At 46.0% G+C, this 24,048-nt stretch overlaps 1 protein-coding gene and 1 pseudogene across 4 annotated transcripts in view; both read left to right on the forward strand.

Moving 5' to 3' along the window:
• The first annotated feature begins 12,162 nt into the window (after window positions 1-12,162).
• Window positions 12,163-24,048, forward strand: part of CADPS2 (calcium dependent secretion activator 2) — a 308,405-nt gene continuing 296,519 nt past the window's right edge. For all 4 annotated transcript variants that reach the window (XM_066634562.1, XM_066634564.1, XM_066634565.1 and 1 more), the window contains exon 1: window positions 12,163-12,513. In XM_066634562.1, the coding sequence (XP_066490659.1) occupies window positions 12,163-12,513 (351 nt within the window). The remainder of the gene's footprint in view (window positions 12,514-24,048) is intronic.
• On the forward strand, window positions 21,882-21,998 carry LOC136658257 (5S ribosomal RNA; annotated as a pseudogene).

Consider the following 24,048-nt stretch of genomic DNA (forward strand, 5'->3'; position numbering starts at 1 on the left):
CAAGGCCTTTTATAGGCCTTGAACTATTGCAAGACCTTCATTCATTCATATATGTTCCATCGCTAATATATTCATTTATGTAAATTTATTCAAATTTGAAATGTAAATTCTTTTCCCGGCCCCCAACATAGTGTCAGAGAGATGATGTGGCCCTCCTGCCAAAATGTTTGGACACCCCTGCTGAAGAGGAAAGTTGTTTGAGCCAAATGATAGAATTCAGTATGGCCTCTTTCTCTCTGATGCGCATGAGATACCTCCCATAAGGTATCTGCTTTCCCAAGTCACCACTGTATGACCGCTGCAGACCAAGAGCACATACCACCCAGATATTCTCCTGGAAAGGAGCATTCATTTAAATGAACAGTCGCTATAGTAGTGTGCTACTTTAGTGTTCTAGCATATTTCCCCTTTATTTCAGTGGGAATCTCACAAGAGGGCTTTCCAGTGGATTGTGCTTCAGGGCCCTATATCACCTCCCACAGCCTCAATGCAGTAGTAAGTGTCTACATTTTTAAAAAAAATGTACATCTATATTGTATCAAAGAGGCATTTCAAATAGAGAAGGGAGGGAAGAGACAGGGCCACTGTCTCTAGTTGGAATGCACCAGATTTAGATCTTTTCAAAGCTCTTTTTCTGAGAACACAAAATTGGCAGGGATAAAATAAATCCATATAATGCACTTGCTGAAAGCCCACCTCATAAATATTGGATTTTTGGCTGTATCTTTAGTTTTAGAAGATTTCTTCATGCAGCAAGACAGCGGGTTGTCAGCAAAATTGTTCAGCCTGTGAAAAATAGAGTGCAGCCAACTCCATGCAAATGCTGGCATAGGATATTTATATGGATAATTGTTTGGGTGGCTGCGATGACTGACCAATTATTTGAAGTGGAGATTTCAATTTCCTTTGACCATATGTTGAAAGGCAACTGCCAGTGCATCTGTGGGCACCAACAGCTTTACAAAACAACCTATCTCTGTTCCTGAACAGAAGCAAACAAGCTGACTTCATGGCATGTACAGAGATCTGTTCATTTGGGGCTACCAGTTCTGATGGCCAGTTCCGATGCCTGGAGGGATACGGCATATACTTCCTTGTGAATCTCCCAGTGGCGGACCTGCCAATAAATCAAAGGGGCAAATGTGCCAGGCACAGAGCCTCATGTGCCTCGAGGACAGCGCAGAAGCTTTTCGGAGGCTCCTGTTGGCAACCTTCAGTCTCGAAAGACTCTGGTATTGCGCTCTGAAAGGTGGTTCTGGAACAGCGTCTAGTGTGGCTGAAAAGGCTGATTCGGGAGTGACAATCCCTTCCACACTGGGAGCAAGTGCAGTCTGTCCCTGGTCTGTCTCCCTGGCTATGGGCCTTCCTTCTTTGCCTCTTTGCCTCAGTCTGTTGGTCAAGTGTCTCTTCAAATTGGGAAAGTCCATGCTGCACAGCCTGCCTCCAAGAGGCCAGAGGCTCAGAGCTCAGAGGCCAGGGTTTCCCACCTGTTGAGGTCCACTCCTAAGGCCTTCAGATCCCTCTTGCAGATATCCCTGTATCGCAGCTGTGGTCTACCTGTAGGGCGCTTTCCTTGCACGCGTTCTCCATAGAGGAGATCCTTTGGGATCCGGCCATCATCCATTCTCACGACATGACCGAGCCAACGCAGGCGTCTCTGTTTCAGCAGTGCATATATTCCTGACTTGGTTAGAAATTGTGCTTCCAGTTTGCCGGAAGCACAGTTTAAAGCGTCGGGGAAGCTCCAGGAGGTTTCTCCGACACTTCCTGGGGACAGCGGCATCCCTCAGAGAGGCACCATCATGAACCTTTGCCCCTGAGCATGGGGCAGGGGAGGTTTGCCACTGGAATCTCCCCCTAGTATAGATTATTCCTATTTTGCTTTTTTGGAGAAATGCTTCCCTTTATGCCTAACGTAGTATAGTAAGTTTTCAATACAGGAGCCAAATAAATGTTTACTCAAAATCTAAGGACCCAATCCTATCTAAATTTCTAGTGCCGATGCAGCCCTTACCTTGAGGGGGGGGGCCTTACCTTGCCTTACCTTGATGACCGCCCTCCCCCACTGCAGGATGCAGCGTACGCCCCATTGGCACAGCTGCATCAATGCTGGAAAGTTGGATAGGATTGGGCCCTTAGTATACTTCTGGATCAGGACCATGGTGGACACAAAATGAATTAAATTCTCAGTTGCCCCCCTGACTGCAAAGGTGGTCCTGATTGCTTCCCCCCTCCCCACCTGGGGCCAGCCTTCGGAGCTGCAAGGCCCAACTGGAAAAGTGCAAGGTATTGCTGTATATCAGAAATGAAAGATGAGGTTTTTTTTAGAGAGGGTGAGTAGTTTCCTGACATTCGCCTCCCTATGTTGACAGTTTTCTACTCCTGTTTGTAGCTCTTGTTGTTGGGGCGGGGGCGTGTTGGGTCTTTTTCAGTTTATAATCTCCACTGATTCTAGCCACTCACAGAGTGAATGCGATTTCACAGCACCAAGTAGCAAATCAGATTTGGTTATGTTTTGGATTTGGTTGGATTGATATTGGAGATGCAGTGCTCTGAGTGGGTGCTGGGATATGGGGGGGTGGTGTACAATGGTCACTAAGCCAAGCAGGCAGACACGGAGTTTGTGAAAGGTACCATCCCCACCCTGGTTTTGGCTCACTGCTAATAGATGTCTATCAGGATTACAGTTAGTTCAATTTCATACCTTAGAAAACAGATATTATATGTATTGGAGACCAATTCCCCCTTCAGATTAGTTTCTCTCTAATTGCCATGAATGCTTGTAATCTCCTTGATGATTGTGTTACAAAAAGCCTGCTATCTCTGGAGAGCAGATAGAATCACAAGGGTAATCAGCGTTGGGTTTTTACAATTAAATCATACTTTAATTGTAAACTATAGCAATTACATCAATCAGGAAAATGTACAACAAAAGACTCACGTTTCAAGTCAGGCTGACTTGAGGAATGTGTGTGAGCTCAGAAGGGATGAGTAAGAATGACTGCATTAAAGAGATTGAATTGGTTTAAACCAGGGGTGTCAAACCAGGAGTTTAAACCCGGGGGGGGGGAGGAGATGCAGCCTGTGGAAGCCCTTCATCTGGCCCTTGGCCTCTCCCATCTGAATGCCAGATGCAAGGGAGGGCAGATGTCAGAATGCCAGATGCAAGGGAGGGCACCAGGATGAGGTCTCTTATTATCTGGTGTGCTCCCTGGGGCATTTGGTGGGCCGCTGTGAGATACAGGAAGCTGGACTAGATGGGCCTATGGCCTGATCCAGTGGGGCTGTTCTTATGTTCTTAAACTACAATTCCCAGGAGGCCTTGCAGGTCTTCTTGTTGTCTGGTGTGCTCCCTGGGGCATTTGGTGGGCCGCTGTGAGATACAGGAAGCTGGACTAGATGGGCCTATGGCCTGATCCAGTGGGGCTGTTCTTATGTTCTTAAACTACAATTCCCAGGAGGCCTTGCAGGTCTTCTTGTTGTCTGGTGTGCTCCCTGGGGCATTTGGTGGGCCGCTGTGAGATACAGGAAGCTGGACTAGATGGGCCTATGGCCTGATCCAGTGGGGCTGTTCTTATGTTCTTATGTTCCCAGCATGGCCATCAGCTGCTCTCAGCTGCTGATGTGTCACTGCTAAAAGGGCAGCCCACATGATATTTGGGCTCTCCTGTATCTTGCAAATATGATCAAGATTTGCATATTTTCTCTTCTGACCTTTGCAGCTAATGAGTTCCTAAGTGAGAAAAAGTTTCTGGTCCTGACCTGCTTAAGCCATTTCTGCCCAACATTGCATATACTCAACAGGGACCAAATGTGTATACCCGTGGGCCGGGCAAAAATGGGTTGATGACGTCACCTTCTACTTAATGACATCACTTCTGGCCCTCAGCAGGAATCATGAATGCTATTCATGAAACAAGTTTGACGCTCCGTGTTTAGATTATGGTGGTTCAATACGCGGACCGTGGAGCCATTTTTGGCAGGGCCTTCAGTGGTTTTCCAGTCTCCCTGCAGTGCTGTTCCAACTTTTTCTTTGGAGGAGCCAGAATGGCGCAAGGGGGAGATAAAAAAGCCCTGTCGTTCCCAGCACCACATGTACCATGAGCCTGCCAAATGAATTCAGCGGCTCAGAATGCAGAAGTAATTGGCGGTGACGTCATCACGTCACCGCCAATTACTTCCAGGCTGGCAGGGCTTTGGTGCAAAGGCTCAGTTCAGCAGACATTAAAATAAGACACCTAGAAAATATATAAAACCAGGAAAAAAAGAGCTTTAAGGATGCAATCCTAACCCCTTATGTCAGTGCTTTCCAGCACTGGCATAGCGGTGCCAATGGGACGTGTGCTGCATCCTGCAGTTGGGTGTCACTCATGGAGGCCTCCTAAAAGTAAGGGAATGTTTGTTCCCTTACCTTGGAGCTGCATTGCCCTTATGTCGAAGCTGGGAAGCACCGAAATAAGGGGTTAGGATTGCGCCCTAAAGAAAAGAAACTTATGCTAGGCTTATCTTCAGGCTTTGCTGAGAATTTCACCCAAAAGCTCAAAGCTCTAGGAAAGCAACTCACAACAACTCCTTGTATCGTTCCAATCTACAGAGGTGTTCTTAAACATTTTTAATTTTTAATTTTCATTTAAATGGCTTTATTTTGTCACCAGATTTTGTTTTTCTTTCCCCCTAAGGAAAAAGTGCAGAGTGGAGTGGTCTGTGTTTTTGTTCCAGGAGCACATTTTTATAAATGATAATAGTTTTAAAGTGTACTAGGTAGATGCTATAGATCAGGGGTGCTCAATAGGTGGATCGCGATCTACCGGTAGATCGCGAGGCAAAATGAGTAGACTGCAGAGTGCCGACCCCCCCCCTTCAGGTGCCTCTGGGAGGAAACACCGGGAGTAAGGCCCATTGTACTCAATGGGGCTTACTCCCAGGTAAGTGTGGCTAGGATTGCAGCCACACAGCCTTATCCTAGGCATGTCTACTCAGGAGTAAGTCCTGTTATACTCAGTGGGGCTCAAGGTACACCAACATACATTGTACACATAAATGTTATATGTTATGATGGTGCGAACATTGTAAAAAAAAACTCTGGTAGATCTCCGGGCCTTGCTGGGTTTCAAAGTAGCTCTCGAGCCAAAAAAAGTGTGAGCACCCCTGCTATAGATGATATGGTTTCAGCAGATGCACCCACAGTCATTACACTGTCAATTAGGTGTTAGAAAATGATTTTGTTTTTTGCAATTTGTTTCTGCTTTTTTGCAGAAATGAGAAGTGCAGAAAGTGGCATTATCTGTTTTTTCTTCGTTATCATAAAAAGTAAAATCACACCACAACCAATATAGTATCTAGATAGGATGAATAAAACTTGGCACTCTTGATTGTGGGGACAACAATGGTAAAAGCAAAAAAAGTCTGTGTGCAGTGCAGTCCTATGCAAGTTTATCCAGAAATACATCCCACTCAGTTTTCATGAGGGTTTGCATCACCTAGTGTGGGAAGCCACCATGATGGACCTCCTCCCATGCAGCGGGAGGGGCAATCCCGCCCCCCCGGTGGTTGGTGTGGTGATACTCCATTGCTCTGCCCTGCTGGTTTTTGGGGGTTTATAACTTTTGATAGAGATATTTCAGTGCGGTTTGTTTCATTACGTTCTGCATGAAATCACACATTGAGTGATATATAACACGATGGTATTATTTGAAAACATAAAAATTTTAAAAATTTTGGCCAGTAGTGGTGTCAAAAGTAGTGGTGTCCCGTCCCCCCATGCGTGTCCACACCCCCCAGCAATGACACTGGTCCCACTGTACACAATAGGGCTTACTCAGTACTAAGCGTGCTTAGAGCTGCAGTCTCAAGTGTGCAGCAGCCAGGCCATTTAGGATTGTATAGGTCAAGATTAAGTAGCACGCTCAGTTATGCCTAAAAGGCCACAGGAAGTCTGCAAACCTGTGCATGCTTTCTAGTACTTGTCCCATTGAAATCAGTGGGACTTGTTTCCAAGTCAACATGCTTAGAAAGTAATTTGGCCACTAAGCTTTGTAGCACAAAGCAAGCATTGCCTATTCTTTTCTTACAGACCAAAGGGAGTTGTGATCCCAGCTCAGTCTTGATTGCTGGAACTTTGATCAACTCATGAGAGGCGGTGGAAGGTAGATGTGAGGCTAATTGTCTCCTTTTGGATTTTATTTCTCATTTCTTATGGTTTTGGCAGGTGACAATAGGCAGGAAAACTGAGCCCCCAGGATCCAGTCCATTTTAATGTGTTTTACTGAAGTGTTGTTCTTTTTTATTCTGTTAAGCTACCTGGAGTCTCCATTGTGAAAGTATGATATAAATTGAATGACGAAAATGGCCAAAGGCTGTCCCTTGTCTGATGAAATACATTTCTTCCAGGAGTTCCACTGAAACAGGACAAGGATTTAGAGTACGTTGAACAGGCCCCGAGAATTAACACTCCTAAAGGCTTCTCATTACCCCTCAACCATTCTGGCAGCAGTTTGACCTGTTGAATTTCTGCCTGTCATCCAGATGGTAAATTTGCTGGAGCCCTGCTAGGGGAAAAAAAGTTGCAACTCTAACACAAAAAGAAATCCATATGATTTGCTGTGCCTTTAACGCTTACCTAACAAGCAAAAATCCAGTAGGTGAAGCTTCTCTAATCCATTTTGACTCCAGTAAACCTTCCTTTGATTGCAAGGAACAATTAAAATTTAGCACCACTACCCCATATCAGGCAACACACTGTGATTATTGAAGGTCATGGTTCCACCAAATTTTTTTTGTTTAATAAATTGTTGTTTTTGTATTTTGAATAAGTATGTTGATGCAGAAAAATGATGAAGTGAAATTCAAAATATAACATTTGATGAGGAAATAACAAAGAGAAAGTTGTAGTGAAAAAAGAATCGTGAAAATATCTCCGACTTTTGGTTCTCTAATGGACCTCTTTGTAGGCCAGATTGGTGGTTCTCACTTCAAGGGCTAGTATCACCAGGTTGTTGGATGAACTCACTCTGCAAGCAGGCCACATAGAATTGCCTGTGTCACCTCCTTCATCTCCCATGAGGGAAGCAGTCCTCCCTCAGGTCAATCCCTGCCACTTTCGGTGACTGCCCCTGGGTTTTTTGATGGTCATAGCAAAGCAGACCTTGAGGGAGAACTGCAGCCTCTTGAACTCGAAGGGATATTCTGATGCAGGGGTCTCCAAACCCTGGCCCAGGGGCCAGACGCAGCCTGCAGAGAGCCTCTATCTGGCCTGCAGCCAGCCTTTGATCCTCTTAGAGTCTCTAAGTTGACTAAACTTAGAATTGTGCTTGTGGGGTGGGGGAATGGGGGTCCATTTAAGTGTATGCTTTATTTCTTGGTGCTTGGAGAAATCCTGGACATTTGAGCCCATTCATTCATTCATTCATGTTCCATATCTAATCTGTTTATTTAAATTTTATATTTAATTTTTTTTCCTGGCCGTTGGTACTGTCCCAGTTCTTTGATGTGGCCCTTTGGCTGAAAAGTTTAGAGACCCGTGATGGTATGAGTGCCATGTTGGCATCCTTCAGTCTTGGAAGACTATGGTATTGCGCTCTGAATGGTGGCTCTGGAACAGAGTGTCCTCTCCAGTGTGTGAAGCCTGGGTAAAGTGGGTATGGAGGATAGGCTGTTACCCATGCAGCAAATCCCCCCTCTCCATGTCACTAAAATGGTCCAATAGAAAGGCAGAAGCCAATACGGTTGGTTCCAGTGGCGTCGCAGGAGTTGGCAGAACGTGACTGTGTTCAGCCGTGAACTGCCTCCGGATTTTGCCTCGAGGTTGACTCCTGAAGCCTTTTCCATAACTGGATGTAGCCACAAGGCAGTGGAGGTTTGGGATCAGAGTTTTCCTTCTCTCCGATGAGCTGCCTTCCCAGGCTGACGAGTCCCATCTACCTGGTGCCTGTTTAGTCGCCTCTTACGACAAGTACAACCAAACTGAGGGCCTATTCTTATCCCTAGCCCTGGTATGAGGTATCCCCTGGTATGAGTGGTTTGGTGATATGAACACCAGCGCCCCCTGAGCCCAGCTGGTGGTCACTGTGGCCTCAATGACATTCCTGTCTAGGGTATTTTTGGTGACAGCTTGGGTCAGTGGTACTGGCAAAGCACCAGTGCCAAGGCCCATAAGCTTGGGCCCTAAGTAGGGCGCAAGTCCCTGTGAAGTCAATGGGACTTACTTCTGCATAAGCAAGTTGAGAGCTGGGAGGTAAATGATTTTTGTAATAGCACTTTGCTTATGTACAAGGAAGTAATTTAGCTGCTAAAGTTACAGGCACCCCCCACCACATATCCGCGGGGATTCATTCCAGCCCCCCCTCCCCTACAGATACGGCAGAACCTCATATCTCCGTGTCCTCTGCACCTGTTAATATCATTTAACTGCTTTCTGCTGGGAAATGTGTCTTCCCTTTACAGGGCACTATAAGCATGCCAGCTTATAGCATGTGCAGGCAGCCTGAATGATTGAAGAGACTAGATCAAATGTTAAAGGAAGCAGGAAGTGAATTGCTTCCTGTTAATTGAATTTGTGGGTACTGGATCCAGGGATATGGGAAAACCCCAGTAGTTTCAATTGGGCAAGAGGCAACTTTACAGCCTAAAGTGATTCTGACCTCAGCCACCTTGACTAGGGAGATTTCGATCAGTGCATGATGAGAAAACAATGATGGTGGTGATAGCAGCTACTTTCTGGCATTATTTCCCATTTCTCATGCTTACAGCATGTCTCAAACAGGCAGGAGCACTGAGCCAGCAGGATCCAATCACTGCTAATGTGTTTTACTGTGATGGCATTGTTGTTTTGATGCTACTCGCTGCCTTCCTTTTCCATTGGGGAAGAAAGGCAAGCAATGAATGGAATGAATAAATAAATTAAATGAAGTACCAGGATTTGTCAGGCTGTAGACCTCGGTCCTTTTAAGTTCTGTTGTCATGGAAAAAAACTGATTAGCAGCATTACTGCAGTTGTAAATGGTCCCTGTGTTTGTTTTGTCTGTGGTGGAGCTTTGCATAGAAATTTCACAGTCTGTACCTGTTGCATTTCATGGCCTCTTGATCCCTCTGTTTACCATTTTTTTCTCTCCCTGTGCACATGTTTGAAACTTGCCAACTCAGGATAATGCACCAAACACCTGATGGAATGGGGTTTAATCTGTATCGGTTTGTCACAATAAATCTGTTTAGCTATTCAGGTGTCGCAAGATCAAGACTCTGTTGTGCTTTGCTGTGCACAGGGTGAGCCAGACTTTAGGTTTATGTGCGATCTACTCTATGAGAAACCCAAGGTTCATCAGCCAGCACCAGACACAAAATGAGTCTGGTGGGTGGGGGCTGGTGAAGGCCCAGTGAGGAACTGTAGTGACGGATCCTTGGCTGAAGCAAAGGGGGAAAGTTGTAGCCTTTGGGTCTGTTGTTGCACAGTCTCTGCTACTCCTGTGAGGTCTCACTGTGGAACTGGTGGCCACAGAGGCCCAGTTGAAGCCTCTGATCCTTTACCCTTTTTGGATCATATTCTTACATGGATCATATTCTTACAGTCTCCCCAAGAGACTGCAAGCTCCCCTGTCCTACCTTTTCCTATTAAGCCCTCTGTCAATATTAGCCAGGTGTCAGTGTTATTGCTGGAACTCACCAGTGTTAGCATAGAGCAGTGGTCTTAGAGCAGTGGTCTTCAATCGCTTTTCTGCCATGACCCCTCCCCCAACAAGTAAATAAATAAAATATGAGAATAGGGACCCACCGCTGATCCCACCCCCGTCCCGTGTCTCAAGCCATCTAACCCTGCCCTGTTGTATCTTCACAACAACCCTGCAAGGTAGCAGTCTGAACAGGGCCAACCATAGGAGCTCTGGTGCAAGAGAACCAGAAGAGGCTATGCAGGATTCTATCAAGAACTCAGCTATGATAAAACAGTACCATTATTGGACTGGATCCAAGGCTTCTCTTGCACAGGCTTTGAAAGGTTGCAGAAACCCCCTCCCCCATGAGGTTCCACGACCCCATTGGAATCAAGTCCCACAGCTTGAAGAACACTGGCATAGTGGTTGCTAAATGCCTTCAGCATTCATTTCAATGTGCATTTTATTTTTAATACTATATTAGATGTGATGCTACCATGGTATGCGACTGCATTTGAGAAAATGTTACAGGTCTGTACTTTCAACAGGCTACTATATATATGCTTTTAACAATGATAGTTAATGGGGCTTACTCCCGGGTAAGTGTGGATAGGATTGCAGCCTTTGGGATGTTTGGGGATTTTTTTAAAAACAGACCAGTAACACTTGTTCTTGTTCAACAGAGCGTTCTTTAATTTTTTTTTAAATTATACTTACGTTTGTCGTATGGGGGTGTGTGTTAAAATTGCTTGACGATGTCACTTCTGGTCATGACATCACTTCCAGGTTAATGACATAATTATTCTGGTGGGTCCTGACAGATAGTCATTCTAAAATGACTAAGGTGCTAAAAAGTTTGAGAACCACTGATTTATTCTATCACATTATACTCTGTCTTTAGCCCTGCTACCCTACCTAAAAAAATAAAATAAACATCTCTGTTGCTGTTTTTCCCTAGAACTCCCTTCGTTCTAAAGTTCTTTTGTAACTATTTGCTAGCACTGTCCTGGAAGGAGGGAGAAAAAGTGTAACAAGAAACTGCAACAAGGTGACTAGATGTCCTCTTTTTCCAGGACATGTCCTCTTTTTAGCCTTGTGTCCTGGAAAAGAACTTGAATGCCCTCCTTTTCCCTGTGAGAGCCTTCTTGCAAATAATATATTCAAGCTGCAATCCTAACCTCACTTTCCTAGGAGTAAGTCCCATTAAACACAATAGGACTTGCTTCTGAGTAGGCCTGGTTAGGATTGTGCCCTAATAAATTATATGTATTAAGTTTTAAATTTGATAATAAGTAATAGTGTGTTTAAATTAATCACATGAAATAAATATATTAGTATTTTTAGCTTTTATTTTGTCATGTCCTACATTTTTATTGGATGTCCTACTTTTTGGGTTGTCCTCTTTTGTGGTTATGACATCTGGTCACCTTGGGCTGCAAGAACTGAGAGTCCACTCCTATGCTTGTCTACTTAGAATTACAGTATAGTCAATGGGACTTACTCCCAGGAAAGTGTTGATAGGAATGTAGCTGGAGTCCTAGGAGAGACTGCTTAGGAGAAGTAGCCAGTGGTGTAGCTAGAGAGGGGGCAAATCACTAAGTTTTGCAGGGAGCCTCACCATGGCGTGCAAGCAGCCCCCTTTTCAGAACCATTCTGGGTGGTGGGTGCAAAACGAAGGCAAAGGGCTTTCAGTGGCGTAGCAAGAAGGGGGGCAAAGCACCAAGTTTTCCAGGAGCCTCACAGTGGCATGCAAACGCCCTTCCCCTTTTGGAGCCATTCTGAGTGGTGGGTGCAGAACAGAGGCAAAGTTGCTTCCTGTGGCGTAGCTAGAGGGGGGCAAAGCACTAAGTTTTGCAGGGTGCAAGCGCCCCCCCCCCTTTGGAGCCATTCTGGGCAGTGGGGCAGAATGGAGGCAAATCTGCTTCCAGTGGCGTAGCTAGAAGGGGGCAGAGCACTAAGTGTGGCAGGGTGCAAGTGGCCCCCCCTTCAGAGCCATTCCAGGCGGTGGGTGCAAAACGGGGGGTGCGCGCCATACGCCGCGGTGAGGCTCCCTGCCAAACTTAGCGCTTAGCCCCCTCTAGCTACGCCACTGGAAGCAGCTTGGCTGCTGGAAGAGAAGAAAGCGAGTCGTGTGTGTCCCCCTGGAGATCAGAGGCTGGCAACCCCCCCCGCCCCGATCTGGCCCCCCCCCCAGCGCCTCGGAGCCGCGTCACCGGCTCCTGGCTCCACGTGGCGCTTGTTGTGGGCGCTACAGGTTGGCCACCTGTGAGTCGTGGCGCTGCGCTCTGGGCGAGGCGGAGCCTGCGCGTCCCTGGCTGGCTGCGGGGAGGAGAGAGTGGCAGGCCGGCGGCTGGGAGCCGGGCGGATCGGGCAGGTCCCCGGGCAGGCTCGACCCCCTTCCTTCCTGCCCCTCCCTGCCTAGGCTGCCGCCGCCAGCCGGGCTGCCAGGAGAGCCTGGTGGGCAAGTTGGACGTGCCCAGAAGGAGCTGGGGGGCGCGCATCGCCGGGGGGCAGCAGCATGCTGGACCCCTCCTCCAGCGAGGAAGACTCCGATGAGGTCTTGGAGGAAGAGCGGCGCGACGTGCTGGTGGTGGCGGCCGGCTCTCCGCGGGCGCTGCCTCCTCCGCCCCATCGGGAGCCCGGGCGCCCGGGCAGCGGCGGCGGAGGGGGCAGCGGGGCGGGCGCGGGCGCCCGGCCGGCCAGCCCCAGCCCCTCGGTGCGCAGCGAAGGCAGGGAGGAGCAGGAGCGGCTGCGGAAGGAGGAGAGCGACCGGCGGCTCCGGCTGCAGCTCTACGTCTTCGTGGTGCGCTGCATCGCCTACCCCTTCAACGCCAAGCAGCCCACCGACATGGCCCGGCGGCAGCAGAAGGTGAGTCGCGCCGGGCTCCCCAGCCACCCACCCACCCAAGGGGGCAGTGGACCTGCTGGCCGGTTGGCATCGCCCTCCCACTTTCCACCTGGGCAGCCCTGCAACTGGTGGGGGTCCAGAAACACCCACCCCCCTTCCCTTGGAGTCTTGCCTCGCCCCCCTTCCAATTTGTGGGGGGGGGGCAGGTGGCCCCCAGGCACCATGCCCTTCTTTTGTGGTTCCAGGTTTTGGGATACCCCCTCTTCCCCCTCGCCTTCTCCCCCCCCCCCAACCAATCCCAACAACTGACAGCACAATCCTATGCATATGTCTACCCAGAAGTAAGTCACATTTTGTTCCATGGGGCTTACCCCCAGGAAAGTGGGGATAGGGTTGTAGCACAAGCCTAGGCATGCCTACTCAGTAGTAAATTACATTTCCTGGCTTACTCCCAGGAAAGTGTGCATGGGATTATAGTCTTAAAATACAATTCTATGCATGCCTACTCAGAAGTAAACCTTATGTGGTGCTTACCCCCAGGAAAGTGTGGATAGGAGTATACACTTGTAGCACAAGCCTCTGCTTGTCTACTCAGAAGTCCTGTTATGTTCCATGGGTCTTACTCCCAGAAAAGTGTGTGTAGGATTATAGAGCACAATCCTAGGCATGTCTACTCAGAAGTAAGTCCTATTGTGTTCCATGGTGCTTACCCCCAGGAAAGTGTGGATAGGATTATAGAGCACAAGTCTATGTGTGTCTACTCAGAAGTAAGTCTTATTATGTTCCATGGGGCTTACCCCCAGGAAAGTGTGTGTGTAGGATTATACAGCACTCGCCTATGCATGTCTACTCAGAAATAAATCACATTTTATTCCATGGGACTTACTCCCTGGAAAGTGTAGGATTATAGAGCACTAGCCTATGCATGTCTGCTCAGAAGTAAGTCCTGTTGTGTCCAGTGGGGCTTACTCCCAGGAAAGTGTGGATAGGATTGGAGCCCAAGTTGCCCAGAGAGAGTGAGAGCAAGCAAGTTGATGCAGGTGAGCTTGTGAGGATGGTGGCTGCTCTTTGAAGCCCTGTCCTTGCTTTCCCCCCCAGCAAGTGGGCCGCAGCCAGGAGCAGCTGCTGCCTCCACTTCTGTTCTGTGAACCCCCCCCCCCCCCTTTACTGCTCTAGGAGTGCACACTCTTCTTCTCCAGGAAGTGCTGCAGTTGGGGGGGAGAGTGCAACAGGAGGTAGCTCTCCATCTCTGCTTGCTTGTCTTCTGGATGGTGCAGCAGTTGAGACTGACCCTGGCATGCCCCCATCCTCACTGCTGCACTGCCCAGGAGAGGACAGCAATCAAGCATTTGAGGCTGCAATCCTATGTGCACTTTCCTGGGAGTAAGCCCAATTTAGCACAGTGGGGCTTACTTCTGGGTAGACATGCATAGGATTGTGCTGTGAGGGGCAGTCAACTGTAGGTGCAAGCAGGTGTTCTCTCTATGGGAACCTCTGCCAATCCACCTCTGCCAATCTGCCCGCTTCTCTGGGTAGCTGTGCTGAACCCCATTCCCACCACTGCCCAGAGACCTGGCTAAGCAAGTGGGTGGTTGTTGGCCCATGGAGATGCTACACTTGACTCTGGACAGGAGTGGGGAGTGAAAAAGAGGAAGGGGGGGTCCTCCCATGGGGGTGGATCCCAGACCTTGCAAGGGATCCTCCTACCAATAGTGGTGGCTCCTACTGCTCAATGACAGCTGGTCAGGTATACAGGTACCAAAGACCCTGAGTGGAATTTTATCAGGGGGTGCACAGTTTCTTTTGGGCCCCTTCCCTTCTGCATTAGTCATTCCTCCTGAGCTTGAGCCACTCATCTCCTTTGGGTTCTGCCCCCCCTTTTTTTTTTGCCAAGGTATGATGCCCCCCTACACTCTGCTCTCAGAGGCCCTGATTGGTACTGATGGGCTCTCAGTAGCTGCTCTGTGGTGCCAATCTGCTTTGATTCCTCTGAGTCCATTGCAGAGTCTTTAGTAGATCAATTTATATTTTATGCCAGTGGGTTACAGGCACATGGAGAAAAGTAAACTCTGAGCCTCTCCGGAAGAATGTCTGCGCAGTCTGTTGGTATCCCTGTTGCAGCTGCAACAGGTTGAGCTGCTCTTTGTAGTCAAAGCAACCCAGATATCACAGCGCTTGGAACAAACTGAATGTTAACTGGACTGCTTGTGTTGGTTAGGCGATAGTTTAAAGTGGATTTCAGAGCACTGTTTCTTAAGGAAAGTGTCACAGCTCGGTGTGGGGTTCTCCAGCTGGGAGAACTTTTTTGAGGTTATAAATTAAGATGGCTTTGAGAAGTAAATGCAGAGACTAGATAAGATTGAGAGACAAGTAACGAACATTCAGGGCTGGAGAGGGAGGGCTGGATGCTGTCTAATCCTGTGCGTGTTTATTCAGAAGTCAATCCCACTGAGTTCAATGGAATTTAGTCCGAAGTAAGTGTAAGATCGCAGTCTAAGGGTTTTGTTTATTACCTTCCTATATACCAGTTCATGCTTTTGCAACAGCTAAGATCAGCTGATGCTTTGTTCTCTGTTAATATCAAAAAACCTGATTCCTAAGAATGGTGTGTCTATGTTCCCCCCCCCCCCCATTCTTTGACAGCCCCATGTGTTTTGAAGATGATATATAGTTTCCTTTAGAAGGCAGGTGGTTGAAAGCAGGTCTGCTTAGAAGTAATAATAGGAGAGAAATTGCGTCAGGCAGCAGACATCCATTTTGTTTGGGTCCCCTGTGAAACGATGCCTTAAGAGACCCTTGGCCAGTGAAATCAAGCTATTGACATTCTAATAAAATTGTATTGGACTTGCAAAACATTTGGGGAAGAGTTCAGAGTAGCCTTGTGAATTTTAGTATTCTGTAGAAGCAAAAATCAATGGTGCTGTCTTTGTTGAAAGATCTCTGGTTTTATTTTGCCCATTAATGGGTTATTATTACTTATAAATAAATAAATATATATATTTTTTTAGATTTCCTTTTTAAAAAGTCTGGTAAACCTAGGTGGGTCCTGGCAGAGTATCATCTTAAAAAGTGGGTCCTGGTGCTAAAAAAGTTTGGGAACCACTGCACTACAGTATTTTTATACATACTCAGTATGTTCCTTTTTTTCCCATTTGTGCTCCACCAGTACAAACTAGTGGGACTTTTGACTTCAGTTGCTGTAAGAACAATATGAGAAATGGTGCAGTAAAGGATGCTGTTTGATGCAGCAGTTAAAAATTGTGCAAGGTTTACTGTAACCTCTGGAGATCAGATTGAATGTTGGGTGAAAAACCCTTGACACTTTACCCCAAATGAAACAGTACCTGTAATTATTATTTGGGAGTGATTGTTCCTGTACATGGGTAATTCAAGAATCTGAGTTTAATTTGCTTTGGGCATTTACATATAATATGGACACATTAATTTCTGTCTTGCAGTGGAACCGTGTCTGCCACTGAAGCGCGAAGTTGTGATCATTAATCTTGCTTAACTGCTAATACTGAGATGTGTTTATTCTATGAAGCCTTCCTATCATCTAGTAACCATCAAAATGATTTCCTAATTGCAACTGCAGTTTTGTTCCAATGTCTTTTTAAAAATTATTGTAGGCTCACGGGGTGGGGGAATGAGTAAAATTGCTCATGGTTTTGTTTAGGCAAATAATGCCAAATCAAATGTTTCTATGTAGCGTTGCAGAAAAACTGATAACTTCACTTATGTTTTGGGCAAACCTTGTTGGTATTGGTGTTTGGGAGAATAGCTGTGAGTTTTTCTGTACAAACTGCAAGATGTTCTAGCACTTAACTACCTGTTTGTCGGAATTCTATTGAATACTCTTGCAAGACTAAAAACTTAGGGGTTTTTAAGGCATGTCTCAGTGGTTTTGCTTCCTGCAAGATACTCTTCTCTCCACGTACCTGGAAATAACCGAATCTAGGAATCTATTAATGAATTGGACCTTCACACTCCCAAACCCTAAAATTTAGTGTTCAAAGTTGTGAAGGCTCTTTTAGAATATATAATTACTGTTTCTTGTGGAAAGGTGCAAGGCACATTGGGTTTTTACCCGAATCCTATGCATGTCTACTAAGAAGTAAGTCCTGTTGAGTTCAATGGGATCTACTCCTAGGTAAGAACATAAGAACATAAGAACATAAGAACAGCCCCACTGGATCAGGCCATAGGCCCATCTAGTCCAGCTTCCTGTATCTCACAGCGGCCCACCAAATGCCCCAGGGAGCACACCAGATAAGAAGAGACCTCATCCTGGTGCTCTCCCCTACATCTGGCATTCTGACTTAACCCATTTCTAAAATCAGGAGGTTGCGCATACACATCATGGCTTGTACCCCATAATGGATTTTTCCTCCAGAAACTTGTCCAATCCCCTTTTAAAGGCGTCTAGGCTAGACACCAGCACCACATCCTGTGGCAAGGAGTTCCACAGACCGACCACACGCTGAGTAAAGAAATATTTTCTTTTGTCTGTCCTAACCCGCCCAACACTCAATTTTAGTGGATGTCCCCTGGTTCTGGTATTATGTGAGAGTGTAAAGAGCATCTCCCTATCCACTCTGTCCATCCCCTGCATAATTTTGTATGTCTCAATCATGTCCCCCCTCAAGCGTCTCTTTTCTAAGCTGAAGAGGCCCAAACGCCGTAGCCTTTCCTCATAAGGAAGGTGCCCCAGCCCCGTAATCATCTTAGTCGCTCTCTTTTGCACCTTTTCCATTTCCACTATGTCTTTTTTGAGATGCGGCGACCAGAACTGGACACAATACTCCAGGTGTGGCCTTACCATCGATTTGTACAACGGCATTATAATACTAACCGTTTTGTTTGGTAAGTAGCTGTCCCTGTTCCTGAAAACCTCAGTAGTCCGTTTGCCCATCCGTCCGTCAACCAGCCAGTTAGTCTGTTGGCCAGTCAGCAGGTCCAATAGTCTGTTCATCAGCCAGTCCGTTAGTCCCTCAGTCCACCAGTCAGCTAGTCCATCAGTCAGCCCTCTCTTTTTCCTCCTTCTGCTACCCATACCACCTCCTTCCTCCAGGTACTGCTTTTATCCCTGAGGTCCTGATGCCTCCAAGTGGCTGAAGCTGTGCAGCTCACTCACTGTCATCTAAGCCCCGGGTTTTAACCACATGCTTACCAGAGCATGTCAGAGCAAGGGGCCATTGTTGACACCACATCCTGTCTCCTCGAGGGATCTTGCACATTTCCACTACAGGTAGCTAAACATACTTTGGGTTTTTACCAGTTGGAAAACAAGAGGGTAAAGAAAACACCAAGTTTAAAACAGAAGCCATTGTTTCAGCAATTTTTTTTTTTGCAATAGAAATGGTCTGTTGTTCAAACAGTATTATCCCAAAGCTGAAGAAACAGGAAAAAAAGATTGTATGCCTGGTGTTTGTGGAGTCATCCCACTGTCAACTTCACAAGCAACAATCCATCTTTGCAACTTTTTAACTCTCCAGGAAAAAAAGAAGATGGGCTTCAGAAACCAGCAGAAGGCACGTTGCAACCAAAACCTCACAGAAGAAACCTGAAGGCTTTGCTGCCCACAGCAGGCTTCTTGAAATTTCTGCTCTTTCGGTTTCCTTTTACATTTCACAAAATCAGTCAGGGCAGTAGCATTGCAGACTTTTTTGTAGGGTGAATGGATTGCTTACAAGGTCTAAATCAGAGGTGTCAAACATATGGCCCATGAACCTAATGTTGTCCCTGGAAGGAATTATCCAGCCTCTGTTACAGATGGGCTCTCCCAGTTTGATAATTGGGCTCTCTCACACATTCATTCATTTATTCATTTATATACCGCCTTTCTTTGGTTGTCAGATTTCTCCTCAGACTTTAATCCAAGGCGGTTTACATCCCCCCCCCCGTAGGGATTTTTACAATTGAATAGTTTTAGTCTTTCATAGAACTCCTCCTTCCAGCTGGATTCCTTCCTGGTCTGGTCTCTCTCTGGCCCTTTGCCTCCCATGCTCCACTTGACGGCAACTCCTCTCTGCCACCGAGGGTCAGCTCATCAGTATATCATCATGTCGTCAGTTCTCTGGTACTTCCGGTTGTTTCGAACAGGCAGCCTCAGATCTTCAGGCATACAAGGCGGCAGCTCTACCAACTGAGCCAGACCTCCTGCCCTCCTTATATATCATATAAGCAACAGATATCTTGAAAATATGAACAAGATTTGCACATCTTCTCTTCTGTCATTTGCACCTGATGAGTTTATATGTGAGCAAAAAGTGCTTATTTGTGGTCATCATCAGTTTAACGTTGTCACTTTTTGCTTAATGATGCCCTTCAGCTCTCAGCAGGCACCACAAATACTACATTCGCCTCCTGTATGAAATGAGTTTGACATCCCTGGTCTAAATCAAGAGAACATTGTCTTTACTCCTAGTATCTTTTCCGAAGGTCAAATTCCAGATCAAAAGGGCATTGGGGGACCACAGTCCACAAGCAAGAAGATATACCTCTTGATGGTCATTTTCACTGGGTGCAGAAATGTATCTTGGATTTGAGTCCCGTCCCTGTCCCCCCACATTTTTATACTACCTTTCCTCCATGGAGCTCAGGGTGGTTCCTCCCTTCCTTTTGACCTCACAACAACCCTGTGAGGTAGGAGAGGCTGGGAGATGGGGGCTGGTCCAAGGTCACCCAGGAAGCTTTATGACTGAGCAGGGATTTGAACCTGGCTTTTCCAGGTCTAAGCCCAAATCCCAAACACCATCCTGGTTCTCAAATTAGATTTATATGTTTACATTACACAGAGGTTGTAAGACCCTGCCTGCAAGCATTAATCTAGGAAAGGAGATAATTCTCCTGAGTTCTTTTCAAGAATTTTTCAGTGGGGGAAAAATTGTCTTGGAAAAGGGTTTATCCCCTTCAGTTTTTCCATCTTTTTGTGTGTGTGTGTGTGTGTGTGGGGGGGGGGGCCTTGCATTTCTAGCCAGGGAACTGAGGTGGGTCTGTCATACTTGGTACAAGGCAAGACACGTCTTTGAGTTCTCTATGATGAGGGTAGACTCTTATTTTGGTTGGGCATCTGGCATCAGTGGTCAAAATGAAATTGGTAATCACCACCCACTAATCTGGCAGTTGACCACATGACCCTTTTCTTGGTGTCCCTTGGTAAATATTTGCCTTAAACAGTGTGATTATCTGCTTTTTACTTTTGTGAAATTCAACTAGGAGTGAGATGGAAGCGACATGTTAAAATTAAAACCTTAGTCTGAAATAAAACACATCTTTGAAGTAACAGTTTTTTCAGCTTTTTTTTTTTTTTTTTGGCAAAGCTTACCAAATCCCTTCCATGGGACCACCGCATTTAATTTTATGAGCTGAGTTTTGTTAATGAAGTCTAATTGTTTCTAAATGTGATGAGTGCTTGTTCAGTTTCCTGCCATCAGTTGTGAAATGAGGTCAGCTCTAGTTACGATCAAGAAACAAGTCTGTTAATAATGTGAAATTTAAAGTTGAAGTAGGGGTTTGCTGTATAGCGAGCGGCGGTGGTCCGATCTATGGTTGAATAATTTTGCTCTTTGATTGGCTTATCTGTCACTTCTTGATCCTTGTGTATTTTATTTGGGGGGAAAAAACACACACACATTCTGCAAATACAATTTAGTTAAAACTATAATTCGAAAGTTTTCTGTGGTGTGACAAACTGTTATACGGTTGTCCCTTGTCTTTGGTGCAGTTGACTTGCATGGATTCAAGGACATGTGCTTAGCAGCCCACTCCTGAAACAGGAAAAAAAAACCCCAAAAACCTCAAAACCCAAACTACAGTGCAGGTGATTGTGCATTCCCCCCATTGAACACTTGAAACAACAGATATGGGGAATGGGCTACTTTATTAGCTAACATTTATAGACAAGAATAGTGGAGAACATGAGACCTGCAGCTCTTGAAGCAAGTATAGTGCAGAGGCTGGATCATCTAGAGCAGGGCTCTCCAAATCCAGGCCCAGGAGCCAGATGCGGTCCGCAGAGAGCCTCTGTTTGGCCTGCAGCCAGCCTCTGATCCCCTGAGAGCCTCTGGGCCAGTTGACCAAACACAACCAGAGCTGTGCTTGTGGGATGGGGAAATGGAGGTCCATTTAAGAGTATGGTTTATTTCTTGGGCTGTGTTGGTGCTTGGAGAAATCCTGGACATTTGAGCCCATTCATTCATTCATTCATTCATTCATTCATTCATTCATTCATTCATTCAAGGGCCATCTCTAATATATTTAAATTTTATATTTCTTTTGCTCACCCTCGCCACTGTGCCAGATATATGATGTGGCCCTTCAGCCAAAAAGTTTAGAGACCCCTGATCTAGAGGACAAGAATACTATCTGGCTCCCCTGCACCTGACTTCAAGCCTTCTTCCTGTTCAGGCAGCACCTGCTTATCCCAATCAACTGTGCAAGGAAGCTGAGGCATCCGAACAATGTGGGGCCACTCCATGCAGCTGAGCCTTTGAGGCAGCCCCTGCCTTCCAGGTCAGGGGACAACCTGTCCAACCCCACCTGGAATCCCATGTCAGTAATGTGAGAATACGCAGAGAGGAAGGTTGCTGCGGGTTGGCTGTTAAATGCACCCAGCCCACATCTCCCTGCTCCAGATTGCCACCAATCCTCTCCAGGGGAGGATCTCACACTGAGTGGGCCAAACAATCTTGAATCCCGGGCTTAGCAGCAGGGGATCGACATTCCACTCAACATTCTATTTCCTAGATCAGTGGTTTCCAAACTGTGCCTTGGGTGGAACCCTCTGGTGTTGGTGGGTCGCATAAGGGTGATGGAAAGATCAGATAACTAATTGGCTCAAGGCCTGAAGCTATTTAAAAATCAGATAGCTACTAACTGGCTCCCAAGGAGCTAAGCTCTTGAAGCTTGCAAGCATGTGTAAATATAGGGAGATAAATGTTTGAAGGTCTTTTTCTGGTTATTATTACTTGTCAATAAATAAATAAAATATTTCTTTCTAGATCTCCTTTTAAAAAAAAAAAGTCTGGGAAACTTAGGTGGGTCCCGATAGAGTGTCATTTTAAAACGTGGGTCCTGCTCCTAAAAAGGTTTGGAAACCACCATACTAGATACATGCATGAATGTGAACAGGTAGTCCTGCTGAAAAGCCGTGTATAGCCTTATTCGGCTTGCAAATCTATTTTGGCAAGTAAAAAATGCAAGTAATTAACAAAATAGCATAGGTGAAACCTAAATAAAAGAAAAATAACCATAACAAAGTTGATGGGACGTTGTGGAAGGTTAGATTAAATTGGCTGAAAGAGGAAAGGATGTGGATGAAATGAAATGTAGTTAAAGAGCAAAGTGATGAAAGTCAGGTGGATGAAAGTCAAGGTGTACCTGTGTATAGCAGCAACTGTTACCCTGCACATGCCCAATCTCGTCTGATCTTGGAAGCTAAGCAGGGTCAGGCCTGGTTAGTACTTGGATGGGAGACCGCCTGGGAATACCGGGTGCTGTAGCTTATACCATAGTCTTTTGAGACTGAAGGTTGCCAACCACCTGTGTATACGTATTCTTAATAATAATTGGCACAGCTGCTAAAATACACAGCTTCAGTTGGCAAAAAGCACAGTGTGGGCAGCTGTACTTCTCTGCACAGAACGTTTGAATGATTTTAATGAACTTTAACCTTTTTCTTTTTATAATACTGTAAAAATTACATACCCAGGGCAAAGAGTGCTGTAACGAAACAGTGTGAAGAGAAGCAGCTTTATAGGAGGTATTATTGTGAATTTTGCAGTGGGAGAAGAATTTTGTGCTTGAGAAAGTGCTAATTGGATCTATCATGACTTGTTCAGTAGCTCAGGCCAGCGGGAGGCTCTACGTGACTCTGTGATGATGCAACTCTTTCTCTATTTGGTAGACCCGGTGTTTACCAGTATGCTTATTTTATGGACGTACTCTGCAGTTAAATGTTTCTAAAACATGTATGGGAATACCGCGGGCCTTTAGCATCCATGGTCTTGGAATCCAGCAACTACAGATGCCTCCCTCTACCAGACATGTTGGAAGTGACTACCAGTTCATGTCCATGACTTCTAGTTGCGTTTGGGAGGTGTTCTGAGGCATGGGGAGTCCTGGAACATAGGAGATATCTATAGGGGGGGGGAGGCTGGGACCAATCCCCCATGGATATTGAGGGCCTCCTGTATCTTACTTCCTGATGTACGCCATCCTGAGCTCTTTGGAGGACAGGCGGTATAAAAATGTGAAAAATAGAGTGATTTGCTGTGCCCATCAAGCTTCATGGCTGAATCCATTTGAATCCAAGTCTTCCTGGTGCAAGTCTAGCACTCTTATCCACTACAACATGCTTCTTTTTTTTTTTAAATCGTTCTTCACATTTCAGTAACTCTCTGACCCAGTGTTTCTCAAACTGTGAGTCGGGACCCACCAGTGGGTCATGAGACAAGTTTTGGTGGTTTGTGAAAAGTTGTTGCAATATATATATATATATATATATATATATATATATATATATATATATATATATATTAACAAAACTTTGCAAGCACCCTTGCCTGGTTTGAAAATATTTCTTTCTAGTTTGTTTTTTTTAAATTTAGTGGATCATGATAGATTTTCATTTTAAAAGTGGGCTCCGTTGCTAAAAGGTTTGGGAAGTACTGCTCTAGCCTATCATATTATAGGTAAACAGTATTATCTCCACATTACAGGCAGGAGGGGAGGGTATTGATGCTGAGAGTGGCTGCGCCATCATTCAGTGAGTTCATAGCTGGCTTGAGATTCAGGTTCATAAGAACATAAGAACAGCCCCACTGGATCAGGCCATAGGCCCATCTAGTCCAGCTTCCTGTATCTCCACCACCCAGGGAGCACACCAGATAACAAGAGATCTCATCCTGGTGCCCTCCCTTGCATCTGGCATTCTGACATAGCCCATTTCTAAAATCAGGAGGTTGCGCATATACATCATGGCTTGTAACCTGTAATGGATTTTTCCTCCAGAAACTTGTCCAATCCCCTTTTCAAGGCATCCAGGCCAGATACCGTCACTACATCCTGTGGCAAGGAGTTCCACAGACCAACCACATGCTGAGTAAAGAAATATTTTCTCTTGTCTGTTCTAACTCTCCTAACACTCAATTTTAGTGGATGTCCCCTGGTTCTGGTGTTATGTGAGAGTGTAAAGAGCATCTCTCTATCCACTTTATACTTCCCATGCATAATTTTGTATGTCTCAATCATGTCCCCCCTCAGGCGTCTCTTTTCTAGGCCGAAGAGGCCCAAACGCCGTAGCCTTTCCTCATAAGGAAGGTGCCCCAGCCCAGTAATCATCTTAGTCGCTTTCTTTTGCACCTTTTCCATTTCCACTATGTCTTTTTTGAGATGTGGCAACCAGAACTGGACACAATACTCCAGGTGTGGCCTTACCATCGATTTGTACAACAGCATTATAATATTTGCCGTTTTGTTCTCATAGCTCGCTCTCCAAACCACTCTGCTATATTTGCTTCAATAAAGGAATGTGGCAATTTCAAAATGGTTCCT

Source organism: Tiliqua scincoides, chromosome 7 (assembly GCF_035046505.1).
Source record: "Tiliqua scincoides isolate rTilSci1 chromosome 7, rTilSci1.hap2, whole genome shotgun sequence".
Lineage (NCBI taxonomy): Eukaryota > Metazoa > Chordata > Lepidosauria > Squamata > Scincidae > Tiliqua > Tiliqua scincoides.